The sequence below is a fragment of the Anabrus simplex genome, chromosome 3 (genome assembly GCF_040414725.1).
Source record: "Anabrus simplex isolate iqAnaSimp1 chromosome 3, ASM4041472v1, whole genome shotgun sequence".
Classification (NCBI taxonomy): Eukaryota; Metazoa; Arthropoda; class Insecta; order Orthoptera; family Tettigoniidae; genus Anabrus; species Anabrus simplex.
In genome coordinates, this window is record NC_090267.1 from 96253836 (window position 1) to 96280752 (window position 26917).

A 26917-nucleotide genomic window follows, 5' to 3' on the forward strand; every position below is an offset into this window, starting at 1 on the left:
ACAGTAAAAGTAACTAATACTCCAGAGAAATATTAAAATATCAATCTGAAATCTAGAAAAAACATTAAAGGGCATAAATCTTGCAAGCATGGATTAGAAACTATGCTGTTCACTTTAAATACACCACAAAGATGTATCTTAAATACCCTGTCAACATGATGAAAAATAATGTTACTGGCACTTGTACAAAAATTCATATACAGGTTGGAAGAGGTGTAAATGCTAAGCTTCAAATGGGATATTGCTCAAAGTAAGAGAAACAAATAAGCTGAATGGCGTTTTGAATACAGTAATTTAATGTAGGCAGATAACCTCCCTCATAATAATATGTGCTCCAGCGAAGCTCTTTGAACAAATACCCTATGTTAGAATATTTAATCATATCAAACCATACGTATCAGAATTTCAGCATGGCTTTTATCCCAAGCGTTCTACTACGACTAATCTTATGAACTTTATTCAGGATATTTCTGATTCAATGAATGAAGGGCTTCCTATCGATGCAGTTTATACTGATTTTGCAAAAGCTTTTGATAAAATTCATCATGGCATACTTTTGAGTAAATTATCATTATTTGGTTTATCTTCTGAGTTTCTGAAACTAATTTATTCATATCTATTAGACAGAAAACAGTTTGTATCTTACGCACAAAATACTTCATTTCAGTTCAAAGTTAATTCTGGAGTCCCCCAGAGCTCAAACCTTGGTCCATTGTTCTTTTTATTATTTATAAATGACTTACCGAAAGTAATAAAATATTCACAATGTTTACTCTTTTCTGACGACTTAAAGATTTACAAGCAAATTACCGGGTACGATGATGCTATGGAATTGCAAGCCGATCTGAACAACTGTTACAAATGGTGTGTTGCAAACAGGCTTTTTTTCAATATTAAAAAGTGTTTTGTGATCACATTTTCTCGTAATAAGAATGTGACTACATAACTACAGTATAAATGGTGAGATCTTGCAGAGGTGTAATTTAGTAAATGATCTGGGTGTTATGCTTGATTCAAAACTTTCATTCTACAGTCATATTCATAATATTACAAATTATGGATTTAAACAAGTAGGGTTTATTATTAGAAATACTCGGGAACTTAGGGATGAATATACTTTTAAAATCTTATTCAGTCATCTTGTTAGAAGTAAACTTGAATATGCATGTGTAGTGTGGGCTCCTCAGAACATGTGTACAATTAACGAAATAGAAAAAATACAAAATAAATTTTTGCAATATTTTTAAAAATATAACCGATCATCATATGATCAAAGAGTTTCTTATAGAACTCTATTAAATGAATTTGGTTTAATGGAGCTCAGTACACGTAGAATATTAGCTCAACAGATATTTCTTTACAAGACAGTTAATGGAATATTAGATAACCAAGAGTTTCTTAAAAGAATCAACTTCAATACCAAGAGGGTAACTCTTCGTTTGAGACAAACATTTTACTGCCCCTTCTCAAGCACCTCACATCATAAAAATTCACCTGTTGTAAAAATGTGTGAAGTATATAACAGAATATCTTCAGACAGCAGACAAATAGATTTTGCTTTATCACTTTCTTTATTTTCAAAAATTTTAAAACAATATTTACATTATAATGAATAATTTATTGGAGAAAATTAATTCAGCACTGAAATATGACGTATGTAATGCCACTATTATTTTTCCAATGTATATGTGTTTGTGTATTTGCTATTCTTATGAATATTTTTCATTTTTCTCTGCTTATTTGTTTTATCTACTTTAACTTTAATATTTTATGTTTGTATGTCTTACTGAAAATGTGTTTAAATTATTCTTAATTTAGTTGTGGCAATCTTGGTTTTTTAATTGTTATATATTATTTTGTACATATAGGTACCATTTATATATTGAATGTATTCTGTACTTTGTATTTTGTATTTTTGTAATTGGGGATATACCCTGTTATGGATGTATTAATAAATAAATAAATAAATATCACTGATATACTGTGCAACCCTTGGTAAAGCAATAGCCATTTGTTTGAAGTAGAAATCTGTAATATATTTTACTTTCACAGTTTTTAAATGAATAATTCTATACTCATTTTACCTCTTTTATTTCTTCTTGTAACAAATAACTTCCAGAGAATTAAACTAACTTTCATCATTTTTATAACAGTATATGAATAACTTCACTGGAATCCTTTTAATCATTTGCAGACAGGCTGTCCTCAGAAACTGAACAACAACAACAACAACAAAAAAATATCTACAGAGTGATCCAACTACTCTGCCAGTGATTCCATGGATGATTCCTGAATGATGTCACTTCACAATGAAGTTTGTTTTTAATGTTTCCTTTGTTTTTTGCCGACATTTACTTCTTTGCATTGTTCCATAAATTGTAACTAAGTTAACTTATTTGATTGCTGAATATACATTTATTAATAAAAGATAAACAAAATTGTGTTATTTACTGCACAATAACTTGCCACAATTTACAATTTACCACAAGAATAATATTGCAGCAAGAATTGAAAGCACTTGCACATTTACCTATTTATTTTGGTACTTACTCATTCATTTAAATCAGATTCAACAGAAACTAAGAGAAGTATTTCACACAAGACAAAAATAAATGCTTAAATACTAGGGGAACCAATATTTGGTTGTGGTGTTGTCCTTGATAAATTCTCCAATGTGAACTAGAAAAAGGGTATTAACTCTACTACACACGAGTGAATGGATGAAAGCACTCCAAGGTAATTCATTTACAGTTATAAATGTAGTTAAAGCTATTCTAAATATCATGAACTGTAATCAATACACAATGGAAATCTAATTTGAAGAGATAATTTTCTCTATTTTTAAATGTTCACAAAATAAAATCACAACAAAATGATAAAGTAACAAGTATTGAGTATTAAGGTTACCAAGCAGCCAAGCAGGTTCAGTAGTGACCTAAAGTAAAGTGGGTTTTTTTGTTTTTTTTTGTTTTTTTTGCAAAGATGGTATTTGTAATTCTTGTCAGATTAGTTTATCATGTCATGTCTGTTATAGTGGTTGCATAAATGGCTCAATCCTAAGAGAATACATATTTTTATGCAGTTTGTTCTTGGTGATCAGTTGCACAAAATGTTTTGCCCATTACTGTCTGTAAAGGTGGCCATACACGAGCGGAATTTCCTCAAGGTTCGGCCTGAACAGTTCAATCCTTGAGGAATTCTCCAACATGTGTGGCGGCGTCCTTGAGGCCGCACTGGGTGCGAGAGATCCAAAAATCCCGAACAAAATTCAATTCTTTTCCGCCTTGAGGCCAAGCAGGCCGGATTTTCCCAGTCTCTTGCTGCGTGTATGTGTTGACGGCAGTAGGCCTAGATGATTTGTGAAGTGAAGTGATTGTCGGGAGCATCCTATATCGTCATGTCTCGAGAACTTTTAACATAATTTATACAAATATACCAGAATGGTTGCTTGTGGCAAGCGAGTTCAAAATATTACCATGATAAAAACTATTTGCAACACCACGTGAACAACCAACCACCACAAGTCAACAGAACTGTTGTGTTGACCTGGAGTTGAACCTTGAGAAAATCCCCAAGGCCTTTTCTTTGAGGATTTCTTTGAGGAAATCCTCTCCGTGTGTGGGCGAGGGTTCGGTTGAGAAAATCCCCAAGGGAATCCCAGAGGCTTTTTCCTTGAGGATTTCCTGTACGTGTATGGCTAGCTTAAGTCTTTCCAGCATTTCAAAATTGTTTGTCCTTTGTTGTTGTGAATTTGCCTCACTTTTAATTCAGTAGATTAAATTATAAGAGGTATGTGTTCCACATAACTACTGTTCCTGCTTTGTAACTGTTAGGTTCTTCAGTGTGTCGAACCTAATTTACAAATAAATTTAGAAAATATCTGAAAAAGAAAAAATATAATAACAGATAATACCTTATGTTATGTTGTTCTTCTTCTTAGGGAAAAGGTTTGGGAAGCCATGATCAAAAAGTGACTGGGTACACAAACCAAAGACATGATGCAAGCAATGTACAACAACTGTGTCAGCAGCATACAGACTTCGGACATGGAGATTAGCAAGAGGGTGCAACAGAGAAATGCATTCTACCCGAGTGTTAAGAAACCTTGTCTGAAAAAAGGAAGTACCAAGGAAGTGTAAAGAGATAATGTAAAAAATATATTATGCACCCATATTCACTTATGCAGCCAAGACCTAGACAATGACAAGTGGGGGATGAAGTAGAATTCAAGCCAGTGAAATTAAATACCTAAGAAGTATAACTGGAAAGGCAAGGAAATGAGAGAATTGATAGAAATAAACTAAGATGGTTTGGACATGTAAAGAGAATGGATGATAAAAGAATACCAAAACAGGTGATGGAGATGTTCAAGGGAAAGAGAGCGAGAGGGCAACCTAGAGCAAGGTGGACTGATTCGATAAAGAAGAATAAGAAGCCTGGACTGGAACAAAATTATGGAAGAGCAATGGTGTAAGGAGAAAAGAAGGTGGAGAAGCAACATAAATGCCCTGATCTGGCAGGGGATGGATACGGGGAAAGGAGGACGATGAAGATGTTATGTTATATTTCTTTTTCAGGTATTTACTAAAGTTTATACCATATATTCATAAATTAGTTTTATCAAAATGAAGAACCTAACAATTATAAACTGAGTCGAAACTGTATAAAAATGTCAAAAAAGAAAAGTATTCAGAAAGAGGAACAAGTTATTCATATGACATGGAGGGAGAGGGAGAGAGAAAATGTTGCCAGAATAAGACTGTGATAGAAGTACATGAAGAAGTAGCAGATGAAATGGAAAATAGTTATGATGATGATTATACTACGGATATGTAGAGCGATGAAAATTATACAACTAAAAATGGAATGCCTTGGTATAAAAATTCACAAGTTGAACAGTTCAAAATATGCTATTTTAAACTGTTTATTTATCATTATGTCTTTAGACAAATTTCAAATATAAATACTCTCTTATTCTCTTATTTTTTAGATGCTGAATTCCTCCTTCTGGGACAAGTACTGGAGCTAAGAGCTAATATTCCCATGAAACATTGCAAAAATATCTGAGTGAGATTCAACAGAGTGAGGCTGCATACAAGTATGAGATAACAAGAATAACTACTGTAAATAGGATAGAGAATAAATATGCTGGTTTGAAAGACCACCCATCTTTTTGCCACAGAATGAGAATATCTTTGTTTAACATTACTTGGTTTTCAGTGAGATGGGAATTTCCAGAGCTTTGTTTAACCCTACAAAGGTGGAAGTGTTTTATATCTGTATGCGGACTGAAAATATAGCAAATTAAAACTCATCCAGAATTATCGAAACTAGCTATAAACATGCATATGTACATAATATTAATTACTTAACTTGACCATTGGATATACTCAATCGCAGAGGTCCGTAGGATATTATCAAATTTTTTTGCGAAGGCATGTTAGCGCAAAAAAGGCATAAGAGTCATTCCATAAATAAGTTTTATGCCAATCCAAGCCCTTTTATCTGAGAGTATTGGAGATGACCAGTCTTTGATTCTACATCTTCTAGTTAGAGGTGTTGCTTGTTGTTTCCATTTATTTCTCTGAATTACTCTTTCCTCGTAAATTATGTCAAAATTTCGGTATCAAAAAATAGTGAAAAGTGCTCTGTAGGCTTGGCCGGCATGTCAAAATATGAATGTAAAGTTGGTCCTTGATTAATGTTCTATATCAGAATGGTATATGAAGGTCGTGGGTCCAAGTTACTCACGTCACTGCATTCGTCAGCTGTTTCATTCTCCGGGGCACTTGAGTAGTTCTTGCAGACACTTGGAAAATAAAATTAAATTAAATTAGGTAACCAGGACAAGGTACTTCTAATTTCATGGTAGATATGTTTGAGTATTTTGAATTTAGAGCTGCACTTAAGATTTATGATAAAGAAATTGTATTTATGAGCCCTAGTTGAAATTGGGTGAATTTGAGGTTATAGTATATTAACATTAGAGCTTTTCATTATTAGGATTCTAGTAGCTTTCTCTGATTTCTTATATTTGAAACTAGCTGCCACTCTATGATGTCATGATTATGGTTCAACATCTCCTCTTCCCTTCTGACCTCCTCTCCTGGAATATGTATAAAGTATACATAATGTATTTCAAAAAGTACGGTAAACCCTGTGTTCAAATTAACAGAATTGCAACCTATTTGAATTAGTTGGAAGTATGAATTATAGATTTTTGTTTTAATATAGGCCTAATGGCCGAAGCCATAACAAAAATATGTACAGGTACAAACAAGGTAATGAGAAAATACGTATAACATAATAAAAGCCATAAACAATGTCATAATAGAGAGCATAAATTAAGGAAATATTTCACAAAAAGAGATTTGTGTTATAGAGTCCAAAGTTCCAACTATAAACACACTAGTCAATAGAATATTGCACTAGTCTTCAAATGAAAAAAGAAAAAAAAAAAATTGTAGCTTACAGTAACATAATATGTATATTATGAATGATACTGTACCAGTGATCTACAAAATCCAAGCCAACTGAGTATAAAGGAGAATTGTGTGAAATAAAAATGCTATAGTGTATTGTGGTGTTCTATGATGCGATAAAAAGTTTGTACGAATTATTGCAAATTCCAGACTAGTGTCGTTCAATATAGGAATATATTACCATATAATAAACCTAATATTTATGATTATTTATTTAAAAAACAAAAACAGTAAGTTGAGTATTTTGAAGTTAAGCATGAAAAGTGAATAAAGTCTCTGTTATCCTCTATCTCAACATTCTGTACAAAGGGCCAAGAAGTCTTTTAAGATAAAAACCTATAAATTTACAATGCAAAAACTTAAACCTGGTGATCCTTAATGTAGGATTAGATTCTGTCAATGGATTGTTAACAAATTTGCATGATGGAGTCATTGATCCCCTTCTGCTGACAAGTTATGTTGAAAATGAAAATCCACAGCCTGTTTCCAGTCATTTGACCGGGTCAGGGATGGAATGAAGCCCCTATCTAGCAGCGAGGATAGGAAATGTGCCGGCTGCCGAAGCCTGTCGCACTCCTCTGGGGCAATGATAAATGACTGATAGATGAAATGAAATGTGAATGGAGAGTGTTGCTGGAATGAAAGATCACAGGGAAAACCGGAGTACCTGGAGAAAAACCTGTCCTGCCTCCGCTTTGTCCAGCACAGATCTCACATGGTATCCAGCGGTGAGAGGCCAGCGCGCTGCCGCCTGAGCCACGGAGGCTTACAAGTTATGTTAATATGCAAAATTACAGATACTAGAGTTCCGCAAAACCTACTATGCTGCATAAGGAAGGCCTTCATGATTACAAAAATAGGAGCGTGGTGTGCAAAGAATAACAGGACCAAATTTATTTAAAGAAGGAAATAATTAAATCACTCATTCAGTTTCAGCTGCACAATCTACTGACGAAATCCCAGTCTGATAGCAGAAATCCTTCCTACAAAGGTTCTCAACAATTAGTCAAGAAATACTGGATTATGAAGTTGAGACTGAAATACAGTGAGAGCCTATGAACTACGAACCAGCTATGCAATTTCTTCCTATTGGAAACACGACAACCACCTGCCAAGTTTAATGCACGAGAGGTGTGAGAGCATCAGTCCTGGCCCTGGATGCACAGCAAGCTTGTTAAAGAGCGAGTGCCTACAAAACATGTACTGGTGAGTTGCGTGCTGTTCTGTTTTGTCTATTACATCACAAAGTGTATTATGGCTCAGTATAGGTTATCTACTGCATTATATGTGTTAATTCAGTCAGCTCATCAGGCCCAAACACAATTTCAAGAACGATTCCCAGATGTAGAAGTTCCAGGTTGTTCCCGACCTAAACCACGACTTTTATCTCTGGGGTAGTTAAACAAAATTGTGTACACCAAGTGTACGCATAAATCTTTTCCAGTTCCGCTAAGAGATGGTGCCAGCAAACAGTACGCAGCGTATGAATTTGACACATACGCCAGTCTGTTCGTCTGACATTAACGTACCAACACACACAAGTTGAGTCCACCAAACACTAGCGTCTGTGTTGTATCGTTCAGTGATCATGTCAACGTTTGTGCCTGAAAAAGAACATTTGCGGCATGCATTGCTTTTCTAATTTAATCAAAACAAAAAGGCTGTGGAAAGTCATCGTTCGCTGATAGAAACATATGGTGAACACGCTCCATCGATTACAACATGTGAGACATGGTTTCAACAATTTGAATGTGGTGATTTCAATGTGAAAGACAGTGCATGCTCTGGTAGATCACAAAAGTGCAAAGACGAGCAACTGCAGGTGAAACCATTAATGCACAATGCTATCGCCAACAAATGATTAATTTAAATATCACACACTGATCGAAAGACAACCAGAATGGGCCAGAAGACATGGCAAAGTGATTTTGTTACATGACAATGCACCGCCTCACACAACAAAACCAGTGAAAAACACCTTGAAATCGCTCGGATGGGACAGCCTTCCGCACCCGCCGTACTCCCCCGATCTGGCGCCATCTGACTATCACCTCTTTGCATTAACAGGGCACGCGCTCGCAGAGCAGCACTTCAGCAATTTTGAGGAAGTTGGCAAATGGTTTGAAAAATGGTTTGCCGCAAAAGATAAGCAGTTTTTCTGGCATGGTATTCATAACTTACCTAAAAGATGGGTGAAGTGTGTAGAAGCCAATGGCGAATATTTTGAATAAACAAGAAATGAATTTTCTTTGAAAATTACAGGTTTTCTTTACCACAAAAACCAGCAAAAACTTATGCATACACCTGGTACAAGATAAATTGACACACCCTAGAAGAACTGAAACAAAATATCTGCCAAGAAATTGGAAACACTTTTGCATTCCTTCTATTCATTAATTTTATCCAATTTTATCTATCATTTATTCAGGTTAACTTCATGGACACCGCAATGAATTGCGAATTCATACCAGCCACAAATTAAGAATGTGTCAGTTTTAACCCTATCTTCATGTGCCGTCCTGACAATGTCAAACAGCATTTCAGCATGGTTTTAACGAGCACTACGGGAACATTTAATTTCATTTTATTTACGTTGGTTGATGTGGAAACACCACCTAGCAGTACTGCGTCAGCTGATGGTTATTTACAGTGGCGTCCAGTGGCTTACATACTGTTAACATCACTCAAGTAGATTTGGTGATTGATGATAGGACTACAGAATCAACTTTACCAGTTCCCGATTTGCAATTGAAATTGTAATGATCAGCAGTGATTGAACTAACAATTCTGTGAATATTAATACGGGAAAGAGTCTGGATGCTGAGCATACTCCAGATGCTAAGAATTTAGAGCCTAATTTATTTTTCAGATTTTTCACATAGTTCATTTCAGATTTTAATGTTAATTATGTGTTTGTACATTAGTTTTTATGTCAAACACATTTGTTTAGTTATTAGATGTATTACATTAAGGCTAAAGATGGCCAGCCAAGGCCAAACCTAGTCCCTAGTTTAGTAATGTAATTCAATAATATTGCACTATTGAAAAAGGTGGACCATTATGACATTAATTTAATAATTACTATTGTGAACACTTTTGCAACATGAACTACAGCGAGTGATTTATAGTTTCTTAAAGATGTGCCACAAATGAATGGACAATGAAGGCAGGTAGTTTCAGTATCTCCTTTCATAATGCTGGTAACAAACTTCTTAACACTAGGAACGCCGGAACATACTGTATACCTAGAACCGCCGATGCGGTCATTTTGACCGCTGTATGGGAATCATTATTTTAATTCTCAATATGTATAGTAACGCATTATCATCATTTTAAATCTGTATTATTAAGATTATAGAGCATTAATTATGGGATCTAACATGGAAAAGAAACAAATTATTTAATTGTATTGCAAATATAATATTTTCCTCATTTCTTCTTCTTCTTCTTCTTCTTCTTTTATGACCACATAGGATCACTTTAGTCAGTCCGTCGTTCAGGTCTCTTTGAAGGGATTGTTTGGGCTTTGTGGTCCTCCCAGTACTTCTTCAGACGCTCCGATCTTCGTGCCCTTTCCTCAGTTGAAAATGTGCGTGTTGTTGGTTTGTTTTGTGTAAGGGTAAAGCGGAGGTTTGTATTCTTGAGTTTTGTATTCAATTTTATCTTATTTTTGGTGTCTTCTGTTGTAAGGCCTATTTCCTTCAGATCCTCTCTTACTTCTCTGATCCATTTACATCCTGTTGTGGTATTTTTTGAGACGAGATTGTGTTGTACTAGTTGTTTCAGAAGTCTCGAGTCCTGCATCCTCATGATATGTCCAAAGAATCCCAGTCTCCTCTTACGCATAGTATCTGTAATGGGTTCTAGCTCTTTGTACACGACTTTGTTAGGTATTAACCGCCACTGTCCATCTTTCTGATATTTTTTGTTGATACAGGTTCTTCCAATCCTCCTTTCAATTTTCTGAAGTCTGTCAGTCTTTGATTGTTTATTCAGGTAAAAGAGTGTTTCTGCTGCATATGTAGCTTCTGGTTTTATAACTGTGTTGTAGTGTTTTATTTATTACAAACACAAAACCGTCACTATGAAACATACTTATCTAATAAACAAACATTGTTTTACTTAAAATTCTTTTAGTCTGAACGGTAAAATAGTTATTACTCATTATCAGAAAAGAAAATTTAACATTTCATTTGGTGTAATTTATGACCTAAAACATGTTTGCCAAATCCACGTACCACAACATATTTGTGTCTTTCTTTTCCTTCAGTGTATTTGTACACACTGATGCAATTCTGCGTCTTTAGAAGCAGGAACTGCATACCACGACTTTAGCTATGTTCTTTGAGCAAGAACCACACACTCGCTTTTTGCACTTTCTGCAGGTAAAACTTTTCTCATTCCTGCATTTTTCATTTGGGATTGCCTCTTCTGTACCTTTCCTTGCACAGGCTCCCTAAATTCGGGTTCTGTATCAACAGACTTAGGTTTAGATCCCATGTACCCCATACAAAATTCCTCTGCTAGCTTCAGGATGTCATTTCGGTGACTGATCTTCTTCCCTGTCACTTTGAAAATGATCCAGGAGTTGATAGCTGCAGAGTCAAGAATATTATGAAATACATCTTTGTGTAGTGGATCGAACAGTATATTTTTTTCCCATTTGATCCACCTTGTCCACACCATATTTCGTATTGTTGAAGAAGTCTTCTCTTTCGGGAATCCTTTTGGGATTAGCTTGAAGTTCGACTTCTGATTGCAAAGTATTGTACAGTATAGAAGCATGTTCTGGTTTCGTTTACCTTGATAAACTGTGTGTCATTGGAATGTTTCAGGAGAGCTGAGTCATAAAGACTAGCTTTCATAGCGTTCACAGCTTTAGGAATTTCTCTCCTTGATCGTCTAATGGTTCCAACAATATTCGTACAATTACTTTTCAACTTCTTACCAAGTTTTTCTGTTGTAAAAAAGTTGTCTGTAGTCACTTTTCGTCCCTTCTTTTGAAACGGCTCCATCAACTTCATTACTACACTTTCAGGAAAAGTCTTGTCACATGGTCTGAGGTTGTCTTTTCCTAGGTAAGGATACCTATTGCATGGAAACTTTGAGTCAACATCCACAAGAAGCCAAAACTTAATTTCAAATTTATCTGGTTTTTGTTGGGAATGTACTGTAAGAATGGACACCTTGTTTTGCTTGGAAAAAGCTGCTCATCAGCAGGCAGATTTTCATCTGGAATAAAAGTCAATTGACAATTTTCAATGAATTTGTTCCATACTTTTGATACTAACGCAAATTTATCAGTCTTCAAACGTTCTAATCTTGTAGTTCTGATGTCGAAACGCAAAAATCTTCAGATTTCTTGAAAACAGCTCCACCCCATTGTTTCACTGACCAGAGTTCATCAGGTTTAGTGCTACTGGCTCCAAGAACACCACGAGCATACACTAAGACAATGAATGCCTCTAGTTTTTCTAAACTTACACTGCACAATGTATCTCCTAGAACACGTTTTGCTTCCGTTTCCGTACAGTGTTTGATGTGTTTCAATACAGATTCATCAATAAAAAGACACCACGCACTCGCTACACTGTTGTCAGGAACATACCGCTTTGAATATGGAGTGGGTTCTGGATTTGGTTTCAAAATGTTGTGACAAGCCATCCTGCCAGGTGTAGTATTCCCAAACTCTCCTACAGTCCACTTCGTGATGTCATCTGTACCTAGTAACGTAATACTTGGTCCTGAGAGGCTTGTGTTGATGCGTCCCCTCTTATTTCCAGCTTTTCATATTACATTTCTTTTACTGCTATAATAGAATAATTGAAAACTTTCAGTTCTCGGCCTATACCAGGCATAATTGCAGTCTAAATGCTGAATTTCAGTACCAAAGTTGAAATGTTGACATCAAGATAACGTATATCATTAGGGAATCATGGCAGCGGAAGAAGGTTCGCTACTCTCAGAGGAGAGTGGCTCTTTAGCTCTCGTAGCCGCCTTTCAATACATGAATAAAGAAGAGAATGAAGAATGGCCGTAGATAGACTATCATAGTTTCATTGTTGTGTTTACATTATTGCAGGGAGAATAATTATAAACAAACGTTATCTCAACCAGAGGAATAAGCACATGTTCTAACACATTTTATTATAATAATCAATACAGCGGTCAAAATGACCGCTTTGGCGGTTCTAGGTATACTCGTTACCTACGTCCTAACCAATGATGCAAAATTAATAAAATTTAATAGGATGATTCTGAATGGTAATCAGGAAAAGCCACTGAAGCTCTTTGCAATACGACAGAAAATGTGGTCAAAATAAGGCTTTGAAAATGTGTAGCGGTCATTTCTAGTGTTAAAACAGTTCATGATACTGTTGTGTAGTTGCATTACCACTGCTGAACTGTGTCGACACAGAGCAAGTGACTGTCACGCTCGTTGATAGGAACAACACTGCAGGACTGGTTCTTAGTTCAAATGCTCTCACTGTATACAGCAATCTGAAATACTTAGGACAACATGATCAAGTTGAGAGTAAGAGTGATTTCCCTAGCTACAGGGTGGGATACAAATATATATCAAAGAGTACTCTAAATGAGCCTGTATTCTGCCTTTGTTTGACCATTAGGTATTTAAAGTCAGATATTTAACATATACAACATTTCTCTTCCATAATAAACACCATAATGAACGATGGAGTAATAAATCCTAGTTTCCCTTACATGGAGGAATATCCTGTTAAGGACTTTCCACTAATATTTCTTTGGAGAGTCTCCTCTAACCTCTACCTGGATGAAGCTGCTTAATAATAGTTATCTTCTATGTCAACACTTAACATATTTCAACTGCGCAACCTACAGAAATAACCTTTTACCAGAAAAGTGATCTCTTCATGTTATTTAACAGCAAAAAATTGTCATATCATAAGTTATGTACAACAAATGAACTATTAAAGTACTTTCTCATGGGTAGATAGTATATTAACATACAGTACAGCAGTAATATTCGAATTATAATTATCACTTATTTTTTTAACATACAGTGTGGCACAGAAATCATGCAAGAGTTGAAAATAACTTGTGACTTTTGTCCTTACAGTGACATTAACTTTCCCTTTTGCAGTCTTCTAAAAGACACTCAGGAAATTAACCATGGAGAAGTTGAGAATCGAACAGCGGACAAAACATATTGCACTTTACTTTGCAAATCATCAGCCCCAGATTTGATAGGCCTGAATTATTTTCTTCTATCTTGAAAAGCATGCTAGCAACTGCTGATGAGCACCAGAGCAATATTTGAGTGGAAACTGATGGGTTACAGTAAGAAACTGTTGACAAATTTATGAAAAATGCTCTGAAAAGAGTGTGAGGAAGTAAATGGTAGTCATATGAAAGAGAGAGAATTTTTCTCAAGTAATGCACATGCTGCTACGTATTTTATCTTCTCTATTATGGTGTTGAAACATGGACTTCAACAAAGTCGCCCAATAAAAAATTACAGGCTTTTGATATGTGGCTCTACTGAAGGATTCTAAGAGTGTCATGGACAGATCATGTCAGAAATGCGGAGATCCTCTGAAGGACGAGAAAAGATACGGAAGTAATGACCACTGTAAAAAGGACAAAGCTTCAATACCTCACTCACATCATGAGAAACAGAAGCAGATATCATCTACTGCAAGAAATTCTGCAAGGAACGATACCAAAAAAACAAAAAAACTACACATGATTCAAACCCATGTGCAACTTCTGCACCACCCTGCATAACATAATTTACAATCATCCAAAAAGTTACAAATGATCCAAATCCATATGTAACTTCTGCACCACACTGCATAAAATAATTTACAGTCACCCATTAGCATACTATTATTATCTACACAACCCTGTAATAAACACAAATAATAGATTGTCACTAAACAGTAGTGCCATATCTAAAACGATGTTTTGTATGGTCCTCTCGACAAGAAAATAAGTGGTTTCAATAAAGCAAGCTTGTTTTACATGACTGGTGATATTGTGATCTTAGCAGTGGACCCCCAAGATCACTGTTGCCATGACTTAGTGACTTAGTGGCTGGGATTCAAACCATAACTACACTGACGAAGTACAGGCGTTGCAAATCGCCACTACACACTGACTTTCTTTTTGTCCGTCATCTATTTCGTCCACCAACAAGGCCACTTTTGGAAGAGGTGGAATCATAAACTTGCATTTAAAACAAACACACACACACGATTGAGAATCCCCATAGTACGGTTGTCACTAAATATCAACAACACTTACGACAAAATGTGTGGTGTGGTTTATACGTGATGAACTGATCGGCTCATACATGCTACCCCGATAACTGAATGGACCAGTGTATCTGACCTTCTTGGGGGATACGCTGCCTTTATTATTGAAACATGTGCTCTTAGCAGTTTGCCGCACCACGAGGTTCGTGCACGATGGGGCTCCAGTGCAATTCAGTTTGCATGTATGCCACATTTTGGACAACACTTTACCCACAACGATGGATCGGGTGACAAGGTCCAGTGCAGTGGCCTGTCCAGTCTTCTGACCTTAATCCACTGGACTTTTATCTGTGGGACCACACAGAAAGTGTGGTGCACGCTATTCCGGTTAACAACATCAACAACCTAGAACAGTGTATCAATAATGCCAGTGCAGCTGTTCGATAGCACCCAGGTGTCTTTGAGTAGTTTTGCTGGTCCATTCGAGGCTGATCATGGCGGGCACTTCGAGCATCTCCTACGATGTGATATGTCCTGCAAATCTGTTGTATGTAACTCACTAACAACGCATTATACAACATGTTCATAGGGAAATTTTTTCTTGCTTTGATCCCAAGAATCACCCTTCAGTCCTTGTTTCAAATGTTTACCCTGTATATTTTTTAGCATTCTCTTTCAGCTACTTCTTACCAAGCTACACAAAGACTTTCATAAATTAAAGCTGTTTATTCATTAATTAATGGATTTACATCCCACTAACCACTTTTACAGTTTTTGGACATGTCAAGGTGCCGGAATTTTATCTCGCAGGAGATTTTTTATGTGCCTGTAAATCTACTGACACAACGCTAACATATTTGGGCACCTGCAAATACCACAGGACTGAGCCAGGATTGAACCTGGCAAGTTGGGCTCAGCTACTCAGCCTGGCAAAGCTGTTACACAACAGAATTTCAGAGTGCAATTTATAAATATACCTTAGCCCGTATTAGCAAAATAATGAACCAAATAAAGTGAATCCTTAAACATTGAACGATCAGACCTAACCCAGTCCATGGTGTGGTTGAAAACTTCACTATCACATGACAAAATGTGCTAGTTACAATGTTTCTCATGAGAATTATATTACTCCATCATAGAAAATGAAACATGATTTTGATCATTCAAATCACCCAAGTACTTGCACAAGAAATATATACCTGACTTCGTATCACATTCATACTGTGTCTGAACTCTTCAATAAGGAAAAAAATTGGAAAGGAGCGTCTTCTGTGGATAAGTGGTAGAGTGTTAACCTTTGGATCTCAATATCACATCTCCAAAGCCTGCAGAAGTAATGACATTTCTGAAGGGTGGGAAAAGGTCCATTTGGCCCCAATAAAGTTAACTAAAAGCTCACCAATAAATTGCCCAATATAAAGTCCCAGTTTTTATGCCACCTAAGAGAGCAGTGTATAATCTGTAAATACATTTCCATGTAAATTATTTATTTTTGTAAAAACAAGAGCTGTGCAATTAATAGAACAGGGATGTGTTACTTGTAAAATAATTGTTACAGAATTACCAGATTTCAGTTTGGTCAAATATTTTTAAGTCTTTCTTACTTATGTTATAGCATGTTTTTTGAAAATTTAAGGGCATTTTACTGATAATTTTCAGTTAGTTACTTTTTAGGGCATCAATATCTGACCCCTACTTATTACATTACATATTTATATATAAAATGTGAAAATTTGCTCTTTTCCTGTTTATACAAAAGAGCTCCAAAAGAAATAAACAACATAACAATCAAGTTTTCCTGTTGGCTGATGGAGATTAAAAATATTTACTATTTGGCCCTTTTATAAAACGTTTGTGGACCCCTGTGCTAGAATTAAACAGAACACCAAAACTGACATGTACGCTGTCTAAATGGTGTCAACATCAATCAATCTGCAACAGGGTAACTGAGATTATTATTATTATTATTATTATTATTATTATTATTATTATTATTATTATTATTATTATTATTATTATTATTATTATTATTATTAATCACCATACCATCTATTCAGAACAGCACTGAAGATGCTATTCACAATATAGGACAGAAACAACTCATGGTAGGAACTTCATATAGGTTGACAACATTAATTTACTGCATTATTAACCAACATATACATTCTATGCAAAAACTAGGAACAATTTCCACTTTTCTAGAACATTCCCACCTTAAAAAAAAAAAAACGTTACTATATATTTTCTTAGTTGAATTAAATTTTTGTCTTTTCTTGATTCAGGAGTTACTTTGAACACAATTTTAATGTACAATAAGAGTTGTACATATTCTTACCAAACATTAATATTACTGAATATAGGAAATCTGTTACTAAAATCTCAGTCTTATGGAAAGGTATTTCTGCTTTTGCCCAATTACAATGCCATCCAGTTAGAGGTTGGAGATAGACCTATAGCCCTATAAATAAATACATTCCACATATAACATTTACAACACAATTTTAACAACTTGTGCTCTTCACAGAAGGCAGTTGTAAACATTCAAATGTGCAACAATGCCTTATAAACATTGCAATATCAATTGTGCTCTCTATATTGCATGTCAACTGCATTAACTACAACATGTGTAAATGCTACACATAAAACGTCAACCTGATGTCCCCTGCAGGGAAAGTTCAAATAGAAAACTCTAAAACTTAACTACGTACGTAGAAGTCTTTCAGCTCCCTTTGCTACACAAAAGACAGGTGTGGCAGTGCCTCTGGTTCAGACATACAGCGTGGTATGAATGGCCACAATGGAAGATGGTGAGCCCGCCTTCCTTGATCAGTACTTCCGAGTTGAGAGGTAACATGCAGCAGGGACAGTTGCTCTTCTCAAGATCGACACACACTCCCCAGTGGTGCTTGGAAGAGGATGAGTTAAGTGGAACTGACTTCTTTCCCAAGTCCTGGAGTAGACTCGCTTCCAATGCTTTACCCAACTATGGAATAAATTTTTTTAAATCAGTCAGACATTTAATATACTAATTTCCTTAACATAAATATGTAAAAGAACAACAAATCATAATTTCAAATCACACATGTAATAAGAATATGACCAAAGGATTTTTAAAAATAGAATTATTATTATTCATTCCTATGAGGCCTGCTAAGGACCACTTGCCAATTTCAATTCAATTCTTCATACGTTGTTGTTTTCTCTTCCGTTCTTTTCAATATTCTTTCATCCTCTCACTACGCTGTTTCTTTCTCTCCTCAGACCACTTTGCACCAGGTTTCTTCTTCAATCCTCCTTGGAATCCTTCCATACTTACTACCCTCTTTCTAAAACTCTCTGTCCATAGTTTCTTCTTCTCTTATATTATTTCTTTCTCAATCTTTCTTTACTTCTTGAATCCAGCTAGTTATTGCCTTTTCGTCCCAAAGGTACTTTAAAATCCTTTTTGTTAATCTGGAATCATCCATTCTGTAAACATGTCCAAAAACTTGCAATCTCCTTTTTCTTATGGTTTCTGTTATGTTTTCTTGTTCCTGTATATTTCATCATTAGATTTTAATTACCATACTTCTGTTGTTTTCACAGGGCCTACGATTTTTCTCACGATTCTCCTTTCTAGTACCTCAAGTTTACCTAACCTACAGTTCCCGAAAAACTGACGAGACTGATAATTGCTCTACAACAGGGAAACGTAACACAGATACAGACACGAAAACAGGGAACAAAACCCATCAAAATTTATCATGGTGTGCTTCAAGGCTCCCCTTTGTCACCGGCATTATTTAACATCGCTACCAATCATATTGTGGAAGAACTTTCTGAAGATTCTTTAGCAAGGAATTATGGTTACTCGATTGCAAACGAGGAGCCTAACCTCACTATAATGTGTTTCGCCGACGATACGGTAATATTTGGGAAAAACACTGAATCTGCTGCCGAACTAGCCAGGATCGCCATAGAAAGATTTAAGGAACTCGGCCTGGACATCAGCGCTTCGAAATCTGCTTGTCTTTTTATCAAGAAAGGTCGCCTAACGGAGGAGAATATCATTATTAATGACGACTGTGAAATTAAATTACAGTGCAACGGAAGTGCGATTCGTTACTTAGGTGTGAATTTCATCAATGAAATTAAACTGGATCCACAAGCCGTAGTTGACAAGACGCGAAACAAGATTGACACCCTTGTTAGCTCACCATTGCTGCAATCTGACCAGAAATTTTCAATTTTAAACAGTTCAATATCACCTACTCTTATTTATCCACTCCAAGTTACTCCCCTAAACAAGATACCTCAATCTTTTCTATCAGATGCGGATAAAATATTAAAAGAGTGGAACTAGAATTATTACAACTACCAGCAGACGTTCCGGATCACATGGTATACACCGAAAGGAAGTATAAAGGCCTCGGTCTGTTTTGCGCCACTTGGGAAGCCAAACTACAGCATATTAACATCTGTAATAAATTATCCCTTGCAAATAACGGCTACATTAATGCAACTAGAAACTTGGAACAAGAACGTACAATTTGTTTGCAAGATCTAGGCATAGAAATGAATGATCGAGTTATGTCCAAAATTAGCCATCTTCCCAACGTAAGGAAGGTCGACAGATACTACGAGACAGAGAAGTTCAGTCATGGACGAAGTTGCCGCACAAAGGAAAGGGCGTTGGACTCTTCCAGGAATACATGCCAGGGAACAAATGGATAAGAGATCACCGAGGCTTATCCTGTGCGGAATGGAGAGAGGCCATCAAGATGACAGCGAATGTGTGCGCCGTTCGCTCTGTGCCAGGAAGGTCCCAGGACAACACCCTCTGTCGGCGTTGCCACAGAGAGCACGAAACTCTTGCCCATGTCCTGGGAGCCTGCCCTCACGGGGAGGTATTGAGAAATTCCCGCCATCATACAATACGACACATGATTGAGACCTCGCTGAGGGATCACTGTTCCACGGTGCACGAAGAGGTCTCTGGCCTAGCTACCGACAGGAGTAACAGACGTATTGACATGATAGCCTTTAAACCAGCTAGCAAGCAAGGACTAATCTTAGATCCCACAATACGCTTCGAGTCGCAAGTTGGCCAGGCCGAAGAGGTGGACGCCGAAAAGAAGTCAATTTACCAGCCAACTGTAAACTACTATAAAGATAAATATCACCTAGACAATATTTCCGTCCATGGACTCATGATCGGAGCTCGAGGCACAATCCCTAAATTTCTTGTACAGCTATGGGATTCTCTCGGTCTCAGCCGGACACGACTTCACGACATCGCTATCGCCGCAATACGAGGTTCAGTGACCATACTCCGCAATCATCTATATAATATCTGAAGAACCGTATTGCAAATCTATTCCTGAGCCTTTTGGTGAATCTTCTACCTGGCACACTAGCAAAGTCAACAGTAACTTAGAAGACAAAATACTGTGTAGTCGACATACTTTGTCCTTGTGGCAGCCTCCGCATGGGGGAAGTTGTAATAATAATAATAATAATAATAATAATAATAATAATAATAATAATAATAATAATAATAATAATAATAATAATAATAATAATAATAATAATTTAGTACCAGGCAATCATTTGCATATAAGCATTCTAGTTTCACCACTGTAGTGTAGTGCCTTATTTTAAGATTTTTAGATAGACACTTTTTGTTATAAAAATTCTTTGTGATACCATATGCTAATTCCATCTTGTGTACCCTTTCTTCTACTGCAGATTTTTCTAAACCATTTTCTTGAATTATTTCTCCCAGATATTTGAATTTTGTTACTCTTTCTACTGGACCAATATTTATCGCCGAAAATTTTGGAGCGTTCTCGATGTTTGTAACAAATTTTGTTTTTTCTACGGAGATTCTCAAACCTCTCTTGTTTGCTATTCCTTCCAAGAGATTGATTTGTGTTGTTGCACTTGTTAGGTTTTCTGACAATATAGCAAAATCATCTGCAAATGCTAATTTATTTCAACGCCATTGTTTTTTCTCCCCAAAGTTATTGGCAAAATGTTATGTTCTTTAAGCTTTACATTCCAAATTCTTACAATTTTGTCTAGAACATAGTTGAATACAAGGGGTGACAAACAGTCACCTTGCCATACCCCTGTATTTATCTTAATAGGTTTTGATATCTCACCCATAAATTTCACCTTTGAAATTGTGTCAGTAAGTGTTTCTCGTATTAGGTTTGCCTATTTAGTTTTCACTCCAAATTCACGAATTGTTTTATCTATGGTTTCTCTATCAACCAAGTGAAAGGCCTTTTTTAAATCTACAAAATTCACAACAATGTCCTTTGAATTCAATATCATATGGTGAATTATGGATTTTAAGTTAAATATTTGTTCTGAACAAGATCTACCTTTTTGAAATCCAGCTTGATACTCACCCACTTGCTTGTCAAGTGATGTTTCTACTCTATTCGGCAATATCAGGGTGTATTAGAGCCACTTTCCATTCTTCTGGAATCCTCTCTGTTCTCCAAATATCTTCAAAGATTAACTACTGCTCTTCAATGATTTTTGATTGAGACCATTTCAAAAGTTCAGCTGTTATAGAGTCTTCTCCACTAGCTTTATTAGTCTTCAGATTGTTAATTCTTTAATTTCTTCAGCAGTGGGTGGTATACCTTCTTCCAGATTTTCAGTTGTTCGAGAGAAATCAACTTATGGTCAGGTTCAGGGCAGTTTAAAAGTTGATGAAAGTGCTTCACAACTATTTCACAATTCTCAGCATTGCTTAGGCCAAGTCAACCATTTTCATCTGTGAAACATATGCTAGGTGCTTGATACTGCTTTAATTGACTTTTAGAAGTCTGGTAGAAGTTTCAAGAGTTATTTTTAACAAAGCTGTCTTGCAGGTCAATAAGTTGTGATTTTCCTAAAGATCTTTTAACTCCCCTTATTATTATTATTCCTTTATTTCCATGGCATGGCTCAGGCTATGAAGCCCGTTATTCTGCCAAACCATATCTTATAAACTAGGCATCAGAAGTTTATGAAAATGCCTATTTTGTTTGAAGGTATTTATTTAAAGGCTGGTAGTAGATGCATCCGAATTATGACGAAAGCTTCTGGTGAAATTTTATCTTGCCTATTTTTTACCTTTTTTCCGGTTGTGATTTTTTGTTTTTATATGTACTTTTTTTGCCTTTCCTAAAAATATCTGAGTATTTTTGTAACAATATTGAAAACTTGCTGAGTTTGAAACTAGGAACTGGCAGTTCTTATAGTATCTACAGATTTGGGACACGTCGCTGGAAAGGAATTTGTTTAGGTTTCACTACCTGACAGTAATCCTGCACATGCTGACCAGTATGAACATTCCATTTTCACACAGTTCGCTACCAGACACCATTATTTTCCTCGCCCGTGATGACCACCGTGAACATCCCAGTTTCACAGTCTTGGATTATCTTTGTCAGGGTGTAGTTATATGGTAAAAAAATGCTGAAATTCAAAACTTCTAAAGCTTCTTTATATCATCATTAGGTAACAGAATAGTATCAGGTCAGGTTTGATCTATTCTTCATTGATGGTATTACTTTATTTAGAACTAAGATGTAAAATTACCCTCAAAATCATGTATTTATATTGTTTTACCAAAGACTGCTTAAAAATGTGTACCTGGTGATATTTATGCAGTCAGTTGGCAAGTGTGAAACTACTGTAGGCAATTCACATGTTGCTGATATAGGGAAAAAATTACTCAGATGAAATCAGACCTCATAATCATACCTGGCGGTCAGACATCTCTCAGCCTCTCGATGTTTCCGTGAACAAGTCCTTCAAAGACTACCAACATCAATTGTACATGAATGGGTGTCAATGAATGCACATTGTTTTACACCAATGGGAAGAATTCACAAACCGTCAATCAAACAGTTGTGGCAGCGGATTCTCCGAGCATGGGCTATGATTCCTGAACGTGTGATAAGCAAAGGTTTTTAAAAAACGGCCATATTAAATTCTTTTGACAGATCAGAGGATAATATATAAGTAATAATAATAACAACGTAAACGTTTCCACCTTTTCAATACTAAAATATATTCACAAAATTATAAATTACACGGTACTAGTTTCGACCCATCTAGGGGTCATCATCAGCCGTATTGGAGCAAAGATCACTTTTGGCGAAATCCTAAGAAAATGGTTTTTTTTTTTTTTTTACGACAGCGGACTCAGAGCATCACTAGATTCCGAGGAGTAGTATTCTAGTTTTGAACTAGGACCCGGAGCTTTACTTGTGATCGACAGAAGGTTTTGATAAACGGAATCACTTGAGTCGCTTTTGCTGTCTCCACTGTAGAGAAACCTCCTAAATAAGCGGACTCAGAGCATCACTAGATTCCGAGGAGTAGTATTCTAGTTTTGAACTAGGACCCGGAGCTTTACTTGCGATCGACAGAAGGTTTTGATAAACGGAATCACTTGAGTCGCTTTCGCTGTCTCCACTGTAGAGAAACCTCCTAAATATGTTGCACTCCTCTAGGATTATTTTCCATCAAATCAATCTGATTTTGTCCCATTTACTTTTCTTTGGAGCTAATTTTTCCTGAAAACAAAAATGCCTTTTCGCGGAAATAACTCATTACAAACTCCGCTACGTTAATAGGATTTAAAACATCATCCTCTGAGGAACTCATTTTCACTGTCTTGCTTTCTTTAAAACCACCATCAAAACCGTTGCGTTACTGCTGGATACAGTGAAAACACCCCACAACCGACCAGCACATGCGGCTCTGCTTATTACTGGCCTTGGGTACGTAGGCCACCAGGGCTGTCCATTCCAGCCAACGTACATTTACAGAACTCGCGCGACAAATGAGAGATTCACCACATGATTTCAGAGATTTGTAGTTAAATCTGGAGGATGATTTTCTGTAATTTGTCCTCTTATAGTACAACGATTGTGTCAAAAAGATTTCAAGGTAGGTTTCAACCTGTCTTACCTGATACTTTCCTTGTTAGTAAAAGTAACAATTTTATAGATAACAGGAATACTTTCATGATGGATTGTCGTATTGTAAAGACACATGGAACAAGTATTGCTGGCAAATTCTTAACAGGTTCTCTTCAATATTATGATGCCAATTTTAAATTAATCGTTATTAAACATGCGGAAATAAAGAATAATTGTGCAGCCGCACAAAAATGCGGCATAACAAAAGCCAATGTTCGGTGTTGGTGGGAAGACAAAGGTAGTCTACACATGTGTACTGTACAAGAAAAGCATTCAACGGCCCGCAACATGGACGCTATAAAGAAGTCGAACATGAAATTGTAAGGTATGTGCGCGAAAAATGTAAGGTCGGAATGGCTATAACACGAGATGCGATACAAATGCAGGCTCACGAAGAGGAGGATTTCCCTGAACTTTCAAAGGCAGTACAGTAAAACATGCTCAAAGCGGAACTTGAATAAAGCGGAATCTTGTCCACTATGGAATATTTGCTTGGTCCCGGCAAAGCTTACAGCGTTATAATGTACTTACTTTTGTATAATGTGGAATCTAATCAATGCAGAAACGGAAATGAAAAATGAAAGAATTCTTTAAACTCTACTTGTACAATGCAGAAAATATTAAGAACTGATGTAGTCCTACGTACAATATTTGTGAATTTCTGGGGCTGGAATGATAAACGTCATTGTTTCAACAAACTGATGCACGTGTTCAGAGAGAGTTATAGTAAGGATGGTGGAACGAATGAGGTGCTTGAAAACACGTCTACAATATCCTACTTGTGTCAAGCAAGAAACATTCCCTGCAAGGCAGAGAACTTCATTCCAAGTGATGAACAACTTATGACATACCACATTTTTGAATCAGCTACAACCCTTCTAGCAGTGAGAAATGCCAAGAAAGAGGAGGAGACGGAAGAAGAAGGAGATGAGCAAGGCGATGACGATCAAAACAAGATTTGAACCCATGAACAGGCCCACAGTGTTTTTGTAACATAAAGCTATTTGCTATTACACCTAACTCTTCCACTCTTCTTGAACTAATGTACTCAGTTCAGGACTGTATTCAGAGACACGATTAGAAAGAAGAGGAAACAAGTTTCTTTGTTTGATCCGTGGAAGAAAACTTAGTGTACTGTACAGTTTTATTATGGAAATAAGTTTAAGGAACCCATACCTTGTGTTCTGAAATACAGTAACATAGTTTGTTATAGTACCAAAATGATATACTGTGTATCAAGTTGTATGTAACAATAAAGTGCAGTAATAATAATAATAATGAAAAAATAAGTGTACTACACCACTGCGTACATCATAGCTGAGCGTCATGCACAGGCAGCTTCAGGTAAGCTCTAAATAATATATGAAACTACTGTATACTGTATTATGTTTTGTGTAACGGTGGTAGGGATTGGTGTTTCAAGGCAAAAAATATGTTTTGTGTAATGCGGAAACTTATCTAATTCAGGAAAAAAATAGCCACTTATGATTCTGCTCTGAGCAAGTTTTGCTGTATCAGATACTTCTAATGAAGATGATTCAGGAAGTATGTAGGATTTACACAATACTTGTTATGTTTATTTTACTTCACAAATTAAATTTCAAATCTGTTCTAAATAAAATTACGATTTCACAAAGCACTTTTTAATCCTGATTTAATTTTTTTGAAGGAAAACGTGGGGGTCGTCTCACATTCAGGGTCGTCTTGGATTTTGAGAAATACAGTATGTTGTTGATATCTCGTTAAATGCGTTTTGATGTTCTGTAGAAATTCCGAGTTTTTTTAAAATAATCATCTATTTGGTTCAGTAGAGATTGTTCAAATTTTCAATCATAAAGTCAAGTTTCTTTTTTACAAGTTGCTTTACGCCACACCGACAAAGATAGGTCTTATGGCGATGATGGGATAGGAAAGGGCTAGGAGTGGGAAGGAAGCAGCCGTAACCTTAATTAAGGTACACCTCCAGCATTTGCCAGGAGTGAAAATGAGAAATCACAGAAAACCATCTTCAAGGCTGCCAACAAGTGGGGTTCGAACCCATTATCACCTGAATTCTGGATACTGGCCGCACTTAAGCGACTGCAGCTATCGAGCTCGGTATAAAGTCAAGTAACTACTTATTACTATTAATAATAATGTTAACAAAACAAAGATTTCTTGAAATATTTACCTCTGATGAGAATAAAGATGTTTTTGATGATGATCTGCTATCATCATTTATCATGTCAACTACTTCTGATCGTAGACCACCAACATGTTTCTCGACTATAGCAGACAATATACATGACTGAAAAAATCTGAAACAAGAATTAAAGGATCATTTTTTAAAGGCAGAATAAATGTAACATAGAAGCTAAGTAGGGAAACAATAGTAAGAGCAACTTTCTGACACAATAAAGCAAAAACCATGCATAAAAGAGCAGAATAATCTAGAAAATCAAGCAAGTTCACAGAAGAAAAAGTGTAATAACTTTTTCAACCTAGCAATTTGACACAGAATGGTGCTAGCTCTCTCTCCTGATCTCAGTTAATGGATCCACTACCTGAGCGAAGCACAATATACTGTCATTTCGAGGCAGTTTAATAAAATTATTTATCATTTAACTGAGTGAGTTGGCATGTGGTTAGGGGCGCGCAGCTGTGAGCTTGCATTCGGGAGGTAGTGGGTTCAAATCCCACTGTCGGCAGCTCTGAAGATGGTTTCCTGTGGTTCCCCATTTTCACACTAGGAAAATGCCAGGGCTGTACAGTACCTTAATTAAGGCCATGGTCGCTTCCTTCCCACTCCCAACCCTTTCCTATCACATGGTCGCCATAAGACATATCTGTTTTGGTGCGATGTAAAGCAAATAGTAAAAAGAAAAAATCATTTAACATTTTTGAATATTGCAATATGATTAAAGTGACCATTAATGAACTGCCTGAAGCTCTGCAAAACCACTTTGACTACCGAACTGTCAAACAATGTCCCCTTTTTTGAGGGGGGGGGAATACTTCACAGATGATGATGATGATGATGATCCTTGTACCAAGACCAGAAAATTAAGAAAGGACTTCATAAAATATATACTACTACTTACTATTTGCTTTATGTCACACCGACATAGATAGGTCATATAGGGACGATGGGATAGGAAAGGCGTAGGAATGGGAAGGAAGCGGCCATGGCCTTAATTAATGCACAGCCCCAGTATTTACCTGGTGTAAAAATGGGAAACCATGGAAAACC

The 26917-nt window shown here is 36.3% G+C and overlaps 1 protein-coding gene across 1 annotated transcript in view; it reads right to left on the bottom strand.

Annotated features, from left to right (window-relative positions):
- Window positions 1-5638: 5638 nt before the first annotated feature.
- Window positions 5639-26917, bottom strand: part of p (WD40 repeat domain-containing protein pink) — a 78004-nt gene continuing 56725 nt past the window's right edge. The window contains exons 6-8 of the mRNA XM_067144163.2: window positions 25859-25985; window positions 17428-17702; window positions 5639-5809 (exon numbers count right to left, since the gene is read on the bottom strand). Coding sequence (XP_067000264.2) covers window positions 17439-17702; window positions 25859-25985 — 391 coding nt within the window. The 3' untranslated portion in view covers window positions 5639-5809; window positions 17428-17438. The remainder of the gene's footprint in view (window positions 5810-17427; window positions 17703-25858; window positions 25986-26917) is intronic.